This window comes from Lagopus muta, chromosome 3 (genome assembly GCF_023343835.1).
Source record: "Lagopus muta isolate bLagMut1 chromosome 3, bLagMut1 primary, whole genome shotgun sequence".
Lineage (NCBI taxonomy): Eukaryota > Metazoa > Chordata > Aves > Galliformes > Phasianidae > Lagopus > Lagopus muta.
The window spans coordinates 64,521,050-64,537,212 of record NC_064435.1 but is presented as its reverse complement, the minus strand read 5'-3'; the positions used below and the strand labels follow the sequence as shown (position 1 = coordinate 64,537,212).

Genomic DNA, 16,163 nt, shown 5'->3' with positions numbered 1-16,163 from the left:
GTCTTTTGTTTAAAAAGACAAACAAAAATTAATCTGTAGTAGAAGGTAATAATTCAGTATTTCCCAGGCTGCTTTATTCTTTTCCTGAAAATTTCTGCTCATAGAAAATCTGAGTTCATAGAAAATTTGCTCTCGTATTATATATTCTCTTGTTTTGTTAACATTCACTTTAAGAAATATACTATGTATCATCACAGTCAAATACATTGGCCATTTTGTTCCCACACTCTGGATTGCCACATGCAAACTCAACCAAGCCAGATGACCTTAAATTTTGCCCCTCCTGCTACAGGAATTCACTTACATCTATTTTAATTGGCTCTACCTTCAATGCCCACAACACAGAGGCCAGAGGTCAAACTCCATCACATTATGAGATGCATTTGGACAGCTGGCTTTTAGCACTGCAGTTAAACGCTGATGTTCTACTGAGCTTTAACTCCATTGCACAGGAAGCTCATTCATAAGTCATGTTCACATTAAAAAAAAAAAAAAAAAAAAAAAAGACTTCAAAGTCTTCAGGGTACATCTCTGGATAGGCTAATAACATTGTTTTAATTAAAGTTGTCCTTTTTATACATCTTTGGTGAGTTTTGTATCATGAAATTAGAAGAAATAATATTTTTAGCTAGATTCTCATAATACTCATGTTTATTTGTTTGTTTTTTCTTCAGCAGTAATCCATTTCAATTCTCAATAGATATTTATTTTCATAACTTGCTCACCTGGGGAAATGATATAAAAAAAGTTTTTGAATTCATCCATCCAGACTTCTGCAAGCCGCCTGTTATTTTTGTTGATTATCTGCCCTGTACCTCCTGGAAAAGTGTATGGTGTTGCTTTTCTGAACACATGCCCAACATGTGAACAAGTTACAATTTCCAAAGTGCCACCACACTGCCAAATCTGAAAGTGAAAGCACAGTTACTGCATGGTTTAAACAGCTAAAAAACATTTTAAAATGTTAATTATTTACTGCTAGTCAGTTTGGAGAAAAGTTAAGTTGTATCTACAACATAAAAATACTGTATGGAAGGGAAAAGTAAGTTTGTTTCCTGCTCAATGGGTAAGGATGCTCAAAAGCCTAAGTAGAACAGCATAAGAAGGAGTATAGCAGGCCTCACAGCATGAGATTATTTCAGAGAACTGGGCCAGCAGGACAGCAAAGGAATGAAAAGGTTCACATGGATCACAGTAAAGTATCAGGTGGTTATCTGCCCACAAAGTCCACTATAAAACAGATCCTCCATGTAAAAACAACATACATTTCCCAAGTAACACTTCTGAAAATATATTCAGTTTCATTTTGGAACCACTAATTTTTCTGAGCTGATAAATATAACAAAAGGTAACTGTGCTATTTGGTAGGAATGGAAGTGAGAACAATGCTGGTTAGGTCCACAACCAAATGAAAAAGGGCAAACTTCAAGGTAGGCCATAAGAAGAAGAGAAAGTAACAGAGCCACTCATGTGTCATTGACACGATAAACCATACACTGACAGTATTACCCTTAACTTATGCTCCAAGTGGATTTTCTAACTGAATTCCTTTTAAAAAAACAAATGTATTTATTCACAGTAAACACTCCAATTCCATTTTTTGTCACAAGACTGTCAACTATTCATCATACACTTTTCTTCACTGACAGGTACAGTTTTTGCATGTCTCCACCAGAGGAACTTGACAGGAAGTATACTACTAGCTGCAAAAGTAGAGGACCCTGTCACTGTCATCTGGTCTATTTTACAGAATGTGAGACACGCTGTCATTAATAACACATTGAGCAGATATAAGCTTTTACCTACCCTGAAAGAAATTTCCAAGTTTTCTCCACCCCAAATATCCATTCCAGCATCATATGTTCCAATTTCCTGAAAGTAATCTCTGTCTATTGAAAAAAGACCTCCTGCCATTGTAGGCGTCCTGAAAAAAAAAAAAAAAAAAGAAATAAGCATCAGTCACTATAACGACATACTTAAATACATTTCACATCTACACACTGACAATGTGACTTTTTATTTCTGTAGCTCAGAACACACTCCTTCTCATGAGGCTGCTGTCCAAGCGCAGTTATTGTATTGATGTATTTGCTAGCTCAACACTTTCTGGAGAAGGAAGCAGTCACTGACAGTTCTCATTGTTTCCTCGCTTCAAGTTTGACTCTGAATAGAGAAATGGCTCCTAATAAGCAGCTGCCGTTCCTGCAGAAGGAAACTTCTGTCCCCAGTGATGGTAATTTTTAGAAAAGAGAAACTGGTTTCTTACAAGAAATATACATGCCTGTAACTACTCGTGAAGAATTACAAGAAGCCATGAAGTGGTCTGCGCGCTTTCACTATTCTCACTTTACACAAGGAAGTTGTACAATCAGAGTTACATTCAGATTTTTTTTTTATTAGTTCCTTACTAGTAAAGAATGCTAATTTCTCATACTTTAGCTTCCCAAATTTTCATTTTTTAGTCAGCATGCACACAATACAAAAGCTATACATTCGCCTTGCCTGCTGATATAATTTTATAGCTCAAGTCTACAAATGACATATTTTTCTAGCATAAATCATTTTCTACCACTAGTCATTCTTCTGAAACACTTCATGCTTTTCCTGAAAGACACGTTAAATATAAGTTAGGTAGTCTCAATCTAACTATAATTTGTGTAGCTTTTTCCACTAAAATAGACATTGGGGAAAAAAATAATCCATTAACCACATCCTGAGAACACCTTCGATTTCTTCATAATAGAGTACAAACCAAAAATACCAGAGATCACATCTTCAACCTTACATTAAGTTAATACTGCCCACTTTTCTGAGTGTTAAGGCCAGGAAATGTAAATTTGAAGTTGTGTTAAGGTATATTTTACTCAAGTTATATGTGTTCCACATTATCTTTGCAAATATGACATACCAGAATAAATTTGTCTCCCTTTCATGCATTTCTAATATGTTTATGTATGTGCACACAAGCACATGTACATAGGGTGCTCTGAAAGTAATACCTCCTATTTATTTCTATACAAACTACCATAGATAAAAGGAGCACAATAACACTATTTGCTAGAGCAAATTCTCAGCTACAACACTATTTTTCAACATAATCATCACCATCAGCTACCTGTTCTTGTCAGCAATGGACAAGAGCCTGCATGTCACACTTGTAACAACCTGTATGAGAGGACGTGACCTCAGTGCTCTGAGCATGTCATTACTAGCAAACTGTTGCTCATACAATCCATCTTTCATTGGCCCAAACAGGTGAAAGTTAGCAGGCACCAAATCTGAACTATATGGTGAGTGGGGTACAACATTCCTCCAAGACTGGCAGTGTGCTCCATGGTCTTGAAACTGGTATGAAGACTGGCATTACTGTGGTGCAAGAGTAAGATTGTTGTCTTCTCTAGACTGACTGGAAGTTCAAGCCTTCAGCTTAGTCAGAATCACAATGACCACTAGGTCAGAGCTGATGGTTTATATCCAGGTTCCAGGAAATCCAAAAAGACCCCTTTCCTCTCTCAGAAGATACTACACTCACTGAGGGATGCAACTGGAACTTTTCCTCTGATGGGTGAATTCGCATCTTGCCACTGCATGGACTACCATTTTGACTGGTTTGTAGTGGTGACACCACTTCTCATCACTGGTAATGATGCAGTCCACGAAACTGCCACCTTCTGCCTCATACTGGTTCAACTGATCCTGACAAACTTTCATACGGTGTTACTTCTGCTCCTCTATGAGTACCATGGGATCCACCTGGTGCAAACTCTGCAAATATTCGAACGCTGCCAACATCATTTCCAATGCACTGAAACTCTGTACACAGCTCCCTGATTGTAATCTGCTAATCTGTGTGGATGAGCTGATTGAGATGCTCTTCATTTCATGGTGCAACAGCTGTGCATGGTCATTGTGATCATGGCTTGTCTTTCATGCTACTGTCACCCCTCACTGCCTCACTACACTCACATCCACTGTTTGGTCTCCACAAATGTTCATCAAGTGTCTGTGAATGTCAATGGGTGCAATTTTTTACTGCACGAAGGAATTCAATTCTCTATCTTTGCTTCACACACACTTCTGTGTCAGACACCGGTATGTCAGACTGCCTCCCTCTGCTGCCACTTGTTTCAATGGAACAAAATTTAATGAAATATGGAAGGTTCAATCTCTACTGCCACAGCAACAACATCCACCTATGAAACTGTGGCCCAACATTATAAAAAACAGGACACATTACTTTCAGAGCAACCCTCACAGACACCAACAAGAAATAAAAATTTGTCATATTCAAAATATTGTTTATCTGTTAGAGAAAAAAGATAAGGTATTGCTTCAATAAAAATATATGTACCATAAAAACTAGCAAAAAGCTAGCAGTCAGCTGGTAACTAGCAAAAAACCACAGAAATAGTTCTACAGTGACATACCGATAGCTTTCTTCATTCCTTTCAAAAGTTACAATCAGCCCACTCACATAAAATAATCTTTATGCTGCTCCTTCAAATAGATATTGCAACAACAAAATTAACTGCCTAGCTACATACAAGATTAATCCAGAAAGAACACCAGATGAACACTTTAACCAATTTAATAATTACCTAACAGGAAGAGTTCGATCTCCTTTCCGTCGATCCATCTCTCTCTGAGGAACTGGATACCAACGAAAATTCAACTTCCAGTTGAAACCACCATAAGTCATATCTGAACCTGCCATGTATTCAAAGGTGTCATCACTAATTACATCAATGATGGGACACACGACTGTTCTCCTAAAAAGAAGGATGAACCAAAATCTGTTAGTACAAATTTCAGAAAAAGGTTTGTGGTTTCCTTTTTTAAAACTCCATTTTTAACAAGTACTAAGTTTAAAATTTCGAATGCCATTTCTCAGCAGTACACGATAGATACTACCAGAATATCAAGCTCTATCTTGCTAGTTTGAAATAACTCATCCAAATGAAAATGTGTTGCAATTTTGGCAATACTAGCTTTAAAGACAATAGCATGTGCATTATTGTCAGTAATAATTAATCACCTTCTGCAGATGAAAAAAAAATGATCATAGCTTTCTCAATATCAAACAGTGACTGAATGTAAAAGAAGCTCTGGTTTCTAGTTAAGTGGTCAAAATAACTTGCACATTTTTAAATTAAGACTCAAGTCCTTAGCCCTGAGGAAGTATTCCAAAATATCATCAAGACTAAGAAATGAGCTACCACATAAAAATAGAAAGAGGCTTCACTGTCTACTGTTCTGACATCATCAAGGCATATATATACTCAGAGATAATAATTCTAATCATCTTAAAGATACTGAATTAACTCAAGTAGGCTTCCACTCATGGGAAGCTCTGCAACTAAGTTCAAAGGACTCATTTATTTGGGCTATTTGCACAAATTGCAACAATAATTTACATGAATCTCACAAAAATGATAACTTAGAGGTTGATATTGTGTCTTTGTACAGCTCTGTACAAAGGCTCTTAAATAGCTGCTGCTTTTTCATCATGTAATACTGTATTTTGTAACATGAAAACTTATGTGATTTTCACCTATAACCATAAGAACAAAACTAAGATTTGTAACACTATGCTTAGTAGCTAGCCTATTTAAAACGCTGTTTACTAACAACTAGTCTGCAACTATGGAATTGCTCAGATGTATGTTTTGTAAAGCATACCAATTTCTCCTTACAATAAAACTCAAGTTTCCAACACATTAGCATGCACGTAAGCATTGTGAATACCGATTTAAAATAGGCACAAAGCCATCCTGCTGCAGTGTAAATTAGCATGATTCCAGTAACTATTCTAACTTTAGAAAACACACCCTAGAGGACCACGTCACATCACAGAATTTCACACATCCACAGATCATTCACAACCCATATTATGAAAGAAAGAAGTCATGAGAACCTGAATATAGTAAACTTGAGAGATACTTCTAGTTGTAGAATCATAGAATGGAATCACGGAACAGTCTGGGTTGGAAGGGACTTCTAAGATAACCTAGTTCCAGCTCTCTGCTATAGGCAGGGACACCTCCCTCCAGACCAGGTTGCTCAAAGCCCCATCCAGCGTGGCCTTCAATGCTTCCAGGGATGGGGCACCCACAACCTCACTGGGCAAACAGTTCCAGTGTCTCACCACCCACACAGTATAGAATTTCTTCCTGATACCTAGTCTAAACCTACCCTCTGCCAGTTCAGTATCATTTCCCCTCATCTTGTTAATACCTGCCCTTATAAAAGCTTACCATGTTGTGACCAGGGCCTCCATTTCTTCTTTAAGAATATCTTCCCAAATTCATGAAGGAGTAAGCCAAGTAAAAGACCTCAAATTCCGCTACTTTCCACTCCATTCATACTCAGATCTCCCAGTTTTTAAACACATTAGCTCACGCATTTCAATATAAGCTTTATTTCAAACCATGTCTCCCCCTTCAAAAGGGGTTCTGAATTAGTCTTTTAGCCTTACAGCACTGAAAAATACAGGACTTTCTTGTCCTTTCAGGAAGTAGAGATTTGCTTTTAGGTTACATCATAGTACTTAGAAACATCTTAAAAACCTTAAAAAAAAAAAATGATGGACCAACAGACGGATAATTACCTGTCAGCTTTAATCCTTGCCAGCAGAGGTTCGAGCCAGCCTACCGTACATTCACAATGAGCATCTAAGAAGGTGATGACCTGGCCTTTGGAAGCAGCAGCCCCCTTTAATCTAGCTCTGATCAAACCAGAGCGCTGTTCCATTCGAATCACATGGACAGGTACTTTTAATTTTTTTACATAGCTCTCCAGTGGTCTTTTCAAAAAGTCTGTGAGGGGAAAAAAAATAAAAAAATAAATAAAAAAATCAAACAGATGGAAACGGTCAGTTACAAAGCGCAGCTCTTTTTCTCCCTTTGTTTTTGATGAAGAGAGTTGAAATAAGGTTTCTCGTTGCTTTCCTATCACTTTCCTCTTTTCTCAGCTAGTTTACTCTGCTGCTTATTCTCCACTTTGCACAAAGCCCTTCTGCCCTCCCCCATGCATTTCACTTGCTAGAGCAGGAAGTTCCTTCTCTTCATTCTGTCGTCATGGGAAAGAAAAATGGAGAGTGTAGAATGCTTACACAAAAATATGACGGGATAGACAAGATTTTATTTTGGAATAAATGTATGCATACATATTCTTGGGCACAAAATTATCCATCATGAAAATAACAAAAATGAGCCAACTAGCTGAACTATTTATCTCCTACCATAATGTAACTTACAGATTTCTTTGCAGAGTTTGAAATATAACCAAGTGCATTTTTCAATTCTGCTTTCTCCACATATGTCTGGCTAAGATCTCTAAGTTATCACTACAATTCCTAAAAACAAAAATGAAGACAATCAGCTGTATGTCAATGAGCATCTATATAACAAACCTGCTTATCTGAGGATTATGTTAATTAAAATACAACATCTATAACTAACGGCTAATAAGTGCTTGTAAATTCAAAATTTAGTGCAGTGTAAACAGCTGTCAAATTTCTCACTGCTCAGCATAGTTCTTGTCCATCATGACCAATTAGACTATGAATAATAGTAAGGAAGAACAAAGAACTGAGAGGAAAAAAGCAATTTACAGCCATATAAACTTGTGTAATAACATTATACAGATTTGAAACCTGTAATAGAGGCAAAATAAGTACTCTTACAAAACTCAGCTACTGAATGTATTACATGATATATTCAAAGCATGTGAGAGTTGTAGTACAACACTGCACAGCCTAGAGTAGGATTTAATGTAAGATATTATTAAGTCCTTCATGCAAGGACGTGTGTGACACTGGAGGGAGAAAAAGCACGGCATGAACTCTTGGGCTGCTTTGTAAATCTCAAGAGGCAGAGCTGCCCCAGGGATGATTACCATTCCTCACTATTGCTCTGGTGAGCTAATTCCCTCCTCATTTTTCCCTTCGCATTGTTGGACTGTCACTAAAACCCACAGAAATAAGTTTTGACACATCTTGGACGCTGAGCTGTGTTAAAAGAGTTGGAAAGACCTTAAATATTTGTCTCAAGAGAAACTCACTACAAAGTTAACTTTTTATTGTGCATACTAACACAGATTCAAAAGAATGTTTAGTAGGAAGAATTGAGAAGTACAAACCCATTTTCACATCTAAAAATTTTGCAGGCCTGTTGGGGTTAAGCACACATCATTTGACTGACGCAGCCTGTATCAAACTAATTTCACTTCTTACTATGTAGCTTCCCAAAGCCACCAATTTAAGAGATTAGCATTGTGGAACTATTTATATTTTAATGTGTATGTGTATACATGTGTGTATTTGCATGATTACACAGATAACATGACAGTGAAGAATTTCTCTGTGCTAATCTGACAGTCAGAAAAAATGTTCCTCCGCACATCTAAAAATTATTGGAATAATCTCTTAATGCACATAATACATTTTGGCCTACTAGAAACGTTAAGCTTTAGAGATAACTTTGTATGCAAGCCAAGTGGCTATACTTCCACTAAATCCTATGTTAAACACCCAAATGAAAATATTTATGCACTACAGCGTCAGATGTTCAGGAATGACCTGGGATGACAGCCGAGTAAGTTTTTAGCACTGCCTCAGGCACTTTAAGCAGAGGGTGAGGTTTTGACAATACTTGCAAAAGACCTTCCATATCAGAGACAAAACTTTCTGCTGGATGTTCCTTTCTGAACTTTTTTCTCTATCAATATGGATACTTTTACTTATTGCTATGGAATGTTTAAAGAACATCTTCTATGGTAGTACTGGCACTAAGAACTCCAAGATGACAAAAAAAGCAAACCAATTCAGTTAAAGCCAGTAAGTGTGCAAATTGAAAAATAACTGGACAATTCCATTACTGAGTCACAGTTCGTGAACATCAAGTAAACATTAAGTTTCAAACTAAATATTTTTATTAAGCTACAATACAGATTTACTTATTTTTAATCACGCAGTCACAGATATAAGCAGCACAAATACTTCACAGACATTATTTTCAGGTATTTAGTTTTAAATCCATCGCTTTGATATGCATCTATCACTAGCTTCTGTGGGTGTTTTCTGTCCTGATGTAATCTGCCATGCACACTGGGCCATTCAGTACTCGACCTAGTTTTAAAGTACTGACTACTTCTGATTTCTTCTGCTAATGTTGTTTTCTAAAGTAGTTAACAAAGAAGTTAATACTCAAAAACAAAATACACAATTCTGATCAGCAACTAGAGAAGAAATGTTACAGCCATGCCTTGTTTCTCCAAAGCTTTTTTTGCAGTGTAAATAATTGTGTGATATTATGCAAATTCATTCTTCTAAGAGCTTGACACTGGCAGGTACAAAGTGTGCTTCAGGCAGACTGAATGCTTACTTCATTCCAATTAAATCGACTCTGATGTTAGAATTCAAAATACACTGCTCAGGCTGAACAGTTTTCTTTTTCTGGAAAAAAGTCTGCCGTTTTAATTCAACACAAACAGAATATGTAAGTAGCATATGCTAAAGCCTTCATATTTTCAGGCATCACATCGCTTCAGTTTTATTTAATGTAAAAGAACATTTGCTGGAAACATAGTATGTTTTTGGAAAAAAAAGCATAAAAAAACAAAACAATTTTCAGGAACTGCTGAAAATAACGGTGGAAGGTGCAAAAGTGATCATCACAGATTTCAAAACTAAAGATGCCTGATAACGTCACCAAAAATAATTAAAACATCTGAAATGTTACATCTTTCAGCCTAGAATTATCTTGATTTTGTAACCTACCTCAAACAAATCAGGAACACAAAATAAGTCTTTAAAAAGCCATTTTTAAAGTGAATTATAATTCTACATCATAATGAGGACACAGCGAGTGTTAGATAAAAATTTTGGTTGCTGTTACTGTTGTTGTTTACTAAATAGAAATTAAAGAGACAAAACAAGAAATACCTGCCTACATTATTTTAATATGAGCTTACTCTATTTCTAGGTCACATTGAAAGCTGACCTGTCACTATTAATCATTGGCAAAGATATGAATTATTGAAAGGGACTGTGTAGATAAACGAAACAGAGCAGATTTGCACTAAACTTTGTTTTTCTAGCATGAGTCTGAGCATAAGAGACAACCAACCAAAACAGTACTCCCTCTATTTCATTAAGGAAATCTGTACCTGCACAATAACCTGATTACAGACACTTAAAACCCAAATATCAGCATCTGTATTCCCCAGGAATAATCCTCAGAGTGGTGAGCAGTTTCAAAAGAAAGGTGGAACAAGAGCTTGAATAACTACAAGAAATTGAGGGGTGCCGCTACCAATTCCCTCCAAGTTAAAATAGTGAAAATTTGATCCTTCTAAAAGCTAAAAAGTTAATCACAACTCCCATCCCACCTGGAACACATTCACGTGGTAGCTTTGCCCTTTGCACAGGCACTCCTCTTCTACCAGGGTGTGACTGCCTTTCAAGTCTGTTGCTTTTTCCAAATGGCACTAGAATCTGTTGAAGAGGCTAACGCTAGTATCAGGTGAACTAGCAAGTGTGAACAAGAAGTAAGGAGCAAATACTGATACATGTGCAAACACAACCTGAGTGCATGAGCAATGCATCCCTAGGTAAATGGCCTGGGCACAACTCATCGAACTGGCATTCTCTCTCTTTCCCCTGTTCATCTTCTTCACAGCCAGCTGTTCTCTAGACCTACATGGCTTGGAATTGGTCAGGCAATATGTTACATTACCATACATGCATACAAGCTGAAGAAGAAACTCACACTTTTTACTATAAAAAGATACCCCATAAAAATTCTTCATAATCTTCGTACTCTGTAAATTCTTCAGCTGTGAATCCACAAAAATTCCTGCTAGTTACTGTAATCCACACACCCTAATGCTACTCAGACCATATGGTCTGCAATCCAGCATCTCTTCCTGTACATAGATTTTGTTTGTTCAGATGTTTTGACCCATCTTACTGAGAAGTTGGAATTAACATAATAAGCAGAATATGTATTTTGCAATATTGGAATCAGAAGCCTCAAACTGAGATATCAGCATGCTGGTTGCTCAATTTTCCAACTAAAGCAGGGAAATTACTGCTGATGCAGATAAATACAGACGACCGCCAACAAATGGTGGCTGCCAAAATTTTATTTATTTACTTTAAATAGTGGCCTCCTCACTATTAATCTACTGGAAATCTTCCAATACAGAAATATATTTTAAAAGCATTATTTCAACATACTTCAGAAAACATGACATTCTCTCATTCTCATATATACACACACACACACAGACACACACACAAGAAAAAGTATCCCTCAAGTTACACTTCATAACCAAGAACATTGACAAAAATCAATCAAGAAATAAAACAAATAACTGATCTAGAATGAGCTACCAAGTACTTTCCAGAATATTATCTTTATTTCTACTATATTGTAATTTACAAAAATCACTGGCAAGCAAAATCTAAATAAAGTCACTTTAAGAAAACCAGCTTCAAGTTTTGTCCATTAATTTCATTATATAAGGTAATGAAACAAGCTTTATTCTGTATCACAGAATTTTCACTTTGTCCACTGACCATTAAAAAGTGGAATCTCATACAGCAGGGAAACTGAACTGCAATTTCCCATAAACTGAAAAGTCAATACTGATCCCTTTGAGCACCATGTTTGACAGTGGTACCAAACGTAAATTGGGGTGTGTGTGAAGAAGAAAGTTGCCTTTACTATTACTCATTACATTGCTCAAATTTTAAATGCCCCAAGCCTTAATAACGTGTTACAGTTCCAAATGTAGAACAAGAAAACGGTAGCAGGATAAACAAAATCTCTATAATGTCAACAAAAAAGTAACCAGACAAAATTGTATTCGTTTTCAGAGCAGAATGATCCATTTGTAATTGATAAGGGGCATATTGCTTAGTGCCCTTCAACCCCACTACTGTGTTTTGCTGAGCAAAGCTAAGCCAGTAAAACTCCGCTTTCAATTTTTAAAGAAAAAAGAATAACAAACTGCAATAACTTAAAGGTATCAACATTTATCATTACCTCGTTCACTGGCATCATCAACAAGTACAATTTCTTCCAGCATGTGTCGTGGTGACCGGTTTATCACACTATGAACAGTTCGTAGAAGTGTGCTCCAAGCCTCATTGTGAAAAACAATGACAACACTTGTTGTGGGAAGGTTGTCTGCATACACCTTTGTTTTACAACTGTTAATCAAAAAAAAAAAAAAAAAAAAAAAAAAGAGCATTTGTAACGATCAAGTTAGGACTGCAAGTTTGAAGTTTATTTCTTAGTAAAACCATACAGCAATTTATGATATATCAACACTGTGTGAATGTCCCAGGTGTGACAAAAGGAGGAAGAAGTGCACAAATTAATATTCCCACATTAAAAAATCCTTACATTGATGTATACATCTAGTATTCCAACCTTCCACACAGAAAGGAACCTTCATGGAGTAATCAGTACTTGAAATGACAGATGTCCACACTGCCATCATACACAGCTAACCATATTTATTCCCGCTACTTGGATATGCAACGCTTCACAAAACAAATACATTAACTCAAGGTGCTAATTTAAGCCTGCATTCCCTCAGAGGGCGAGGGGTAGCCCTACTACTACAGGGACAGAGGGGGAAAAGGGATGAGAAACGCACAAGGTAAGAAATGGCAAACTTGAAAGAGACTGTGTAAATAAAGAATATATAACAAACAATAAAAATGTAACCCATCATCATATGAGAAAAAGTTGTAGGCACATTTTATGTTTGTAATTTCATTTCAACAGAAGAGCTTTCATTAGATCCCAACTCATTACATATAGTCATTCAAAAGTAATCTGTTATAAATACTATCAGAATATGTTAAAAAGTATCACCTGTGGCCCTAATCAAGAGTCTGAGAAGTAAACAGCGCATATGTTTAACCAAAAGTATAAAAACAATACTAAAGGAACAAGCTGTCAATACAGGATTGTGGTGTCAGCATCTATTCCCACCCTTCGGAAGAACCGGTGACACCATGAACACAAACCAAAAGAGGCTCACAGCATGAATATTTTATTTGCTAGCTAACTTGGTTAGCCACAGAGCCTGAAGCAAGAGCAGTTCTCATAACACACAGGCATTCTGGCTCCATGGTAGTGACAAAAAACCCTCAGTGAGCCTAGATCCCAGATAAGACGAGGTATAATTTAAGTCCAGGTATAATTTAGGAAGCATCTCAAAGAGCTTCTGTGCAATCATGCTTCCCCTTCTGAGAATTGAAACACCAATATCTTTGAAACAGGCACTATCTGTCCTCAATATTAGACTTGTCTACAATCACAGCTGACTTTAATTATTCATTACAACAAGCAAGTGTCAAAATCTTTAGAGAAAACACTCATATCCCTGTTCTTTTTTATTTGATTCATGCATAAAGAAAATTTGTGAAGAATGTCAACTGACAAAGTATTATTTCTGTGGTATCACTTGAAAAATAAAATAGCTTTTGGCAAAGACGCCTTGAATTTCAGATGGCAAATTCTACACATGGGCCAAATACTCTTTTCACTTGTTCAGCCCATTATATTGCTTTAAAACCAAACCATCAATGTTTTATTCCTTCTACAGCACTGCTCCCTAGACCAGAAAACAAGGTATCTGAGTGTTGACTTTCAGCCTTAGTAGAAATGTAAATCTTCCAGTTGATCCTATATTTTTTAAACAGAATATCTGTAGAAAAGCTGACATAGATCTGTTTGCTGTATTCCATAAGAAGCCATAACATCTCATTCAACAGGACTATCTTCCTGCGGTGGCCAAAAGCTTTGTCATTGCAATAGTAAATTTTGGATCTTCAGCCTTGACTATCTTGGTTTTATGGAAGATTTATTTTACTGAGTTCCAAACAAATGAACTGGTACAAAAAAAGCCAGCCACAGACAAGTACTTTTATAAAACATTGCACTGTCTTTAGCATAAAGACATCAGAATCTTTAAGATCCATCTTTGAAAGGAAAACTTTTATCCCTAACATGCCGGAAAGACATATAGAAGGTTGATGATAACCCCTTCTCAAGCATGTCCACTTCCGTGGCCTGTAGAAGCTGAACATCCCTGCATCCATAACAAGACTTGCCTATTGTCAACCACAGCGATCAGCCCTTTCTGGAGTAACAGTTTCAGAGTGACCTATGCTGCCCTGTCTACTAATATTTAGAGACTTTCACAAGTGGCAACACAATTTGTTTTGTAACCGTATTCCTTTCAACTGTCTTTCTACACATACTTTGTCAATATACTTGCACACACATTTGTGACTAGATAAAAAAAGTAGTTTTTAATTTTGAAATCATTGCCATACGCTGCTTTCCCCCAGGAACACACTGCTGCAGAATGCAAAACAGAAAGAACAGTTAACTCAGAGCATCAGCCCTCTATGCAAAACCCACATTTTATCTTGAGTACCAAACCTTTAAATTAAGAATCCTTTTTGTCTTTCATTTGAAAACAAATTACCCCAGGAAGGGATTACTACTATTTATTTACTACTTATTTAAAATGCAGCATTTGTTTCAACCAACAGATAAGCAACATTAGTAGCAGAACATAACCATCAAGGGTATGACATACAGGGCATGAATTAAGGGAAATTTGAATTTCAATTCACTACTAATACATTATGTTCCTTTAGTTGGATCATGCCTCAAATAGTTTTAAAATTGAGTGCATAATATCAGGAAGGCATACCATCTCCAGTAATTTAATGAAGACTCCAAACAGCAGCTGAGAATATCTACTTCACCTGAAATGCATCATCCTTTCCTTAATCTACGGCATGCATCAGGCAAATTCTTGGCTAATGCAACTCCATATATTATTTAGATTGTGGAAACTCCCTGGAAATATTAGATATTTTAAACGCAAGCAATGAATTATTACATTATACATAAAGGTGTACAGAAAAAGAGTAGGACAGACTACTTCAATACGACCAAGAAAAAAGCCTGATTAATCTACATGTGTTGACATACACTTTCTAATGAACAAAACAGTGAAGATTTTCTTAATTCCATATCAAGTCTCCTTCTCAGAACTGGAATCACCAGCTTCAGCCTCATTAACCACCTATTCCTCACTAATGTTTCATTTGTTGCTCTCAGGTAGTGAGGAAATGAAAGTGGATAAAACTCGTTTCCTAATTGATTTGCCACAATTTTTCATGTCCCATCAAAATCAGACTTGAGATATAAATGAAGTTTACATGCATTGTGTAAAACATTTTGAAAAATGTTTTTACAAAGGAACCACAGGACAGTAACAGATAAGACACAGGCCTGACCTCTGTCAGATGCACATACATAGGTATTGTTCACAGAATTTCACCTTTTTTCAATGTTGTGCCATAATTCGGAATGCTTTGGCCCATTGTTTACTCCTAGGCCTGCATTTCCTTAAGAGCAAAGGAGGGCAGCATGCTGGGTCCAAATTCTTCGCTCACCCAGGTTTATGCCTAACATGCCAAAAGCAAAACAAGGATGACAGATCACAGCGTATCTGTGGATAACATTGCTAACAAGGCCCTACAGCTTAATTTCAATATTTTAAACTCATTACAGAAGTTTCTAAAGTGGAAGGTCAGAAGCAATTATTATTTATGCTTTTCTTCTCTACCATCTTCTTTTTTTATGAAGATGGTAATTGAATCATACATAGAAGCTCTGTACATTTTAGACAGGGAGTTGCATACAAAAAAATCTCCAGAAAGATATTATTTGGTGTATTGTGTATAGCCACTTCAAAACAACTTGAAAGAATCTGAAAACCTCTGAATAAACTGTTTACACTTTTCTCCTTCAGTTCAGGCTGTAAACAGTCTGTGGGAGATTTTTCAAAAAAAAAAAAAAAAAAGCCTCAAAAAGACAAGTATTATTTGAATAGAATTGCCTTATTTTAGTCATTAAATCTCAGATTTTAAACTTTCTGTAACCATAAACTTGCAAGGAAAGAACTTCCGACTCCTACTGATCAGAATATTAAAACTTCCATCCCATTTGACAAGATAGCTTTGGTCAAGAAATAAACATCACTGCAATACTTTGCGAAGCTGCATATCCTAAGTCTACAGTTGAAGCTTCAGCTGTTGGTTAAAAATGACAGCCAACATG

General features: G+C 36.4%; 1 protein-coding gene across 2 annotated transcripts in view; it reads right to left on the bottom strand.

Moving 5' to 3' along the window:
* The window catches only part of GALNT1 (polypeptide N-acetylgalactosaminyltransferase 1), a 73,973-nt gene that overhangs the window by 11,823 nt on the left and 45,987 nt on the right, over nt 1–16,163 (bottom strand). For both annotated transcript variants that reach the window (XM_048938664.1, XM_048938665.1), the window contains exons 5-9: nt 12,051–12,217; nt 6,608–6,815; nt 4,599–4,769; nt 1,807–1,924; nt 726–906 (exon numbers count right to left, since the gene is read on the bottom strand). In XM_048938664.1, coding sequence (XP_048794621.1) covers nt 726–906; nt 1,807–1,924; nt 4,599–4,769; nt 6,608–6,815; nt 12,051–12,217 — 845 coding nt within the window. The remainder of the gene's footprint in view (nt 1–725; nt 907–1,806; nt 1,925–4,598; nt 4,770–6,607; nt 6,816–12,050; nt 12,218–16,163) is intronic.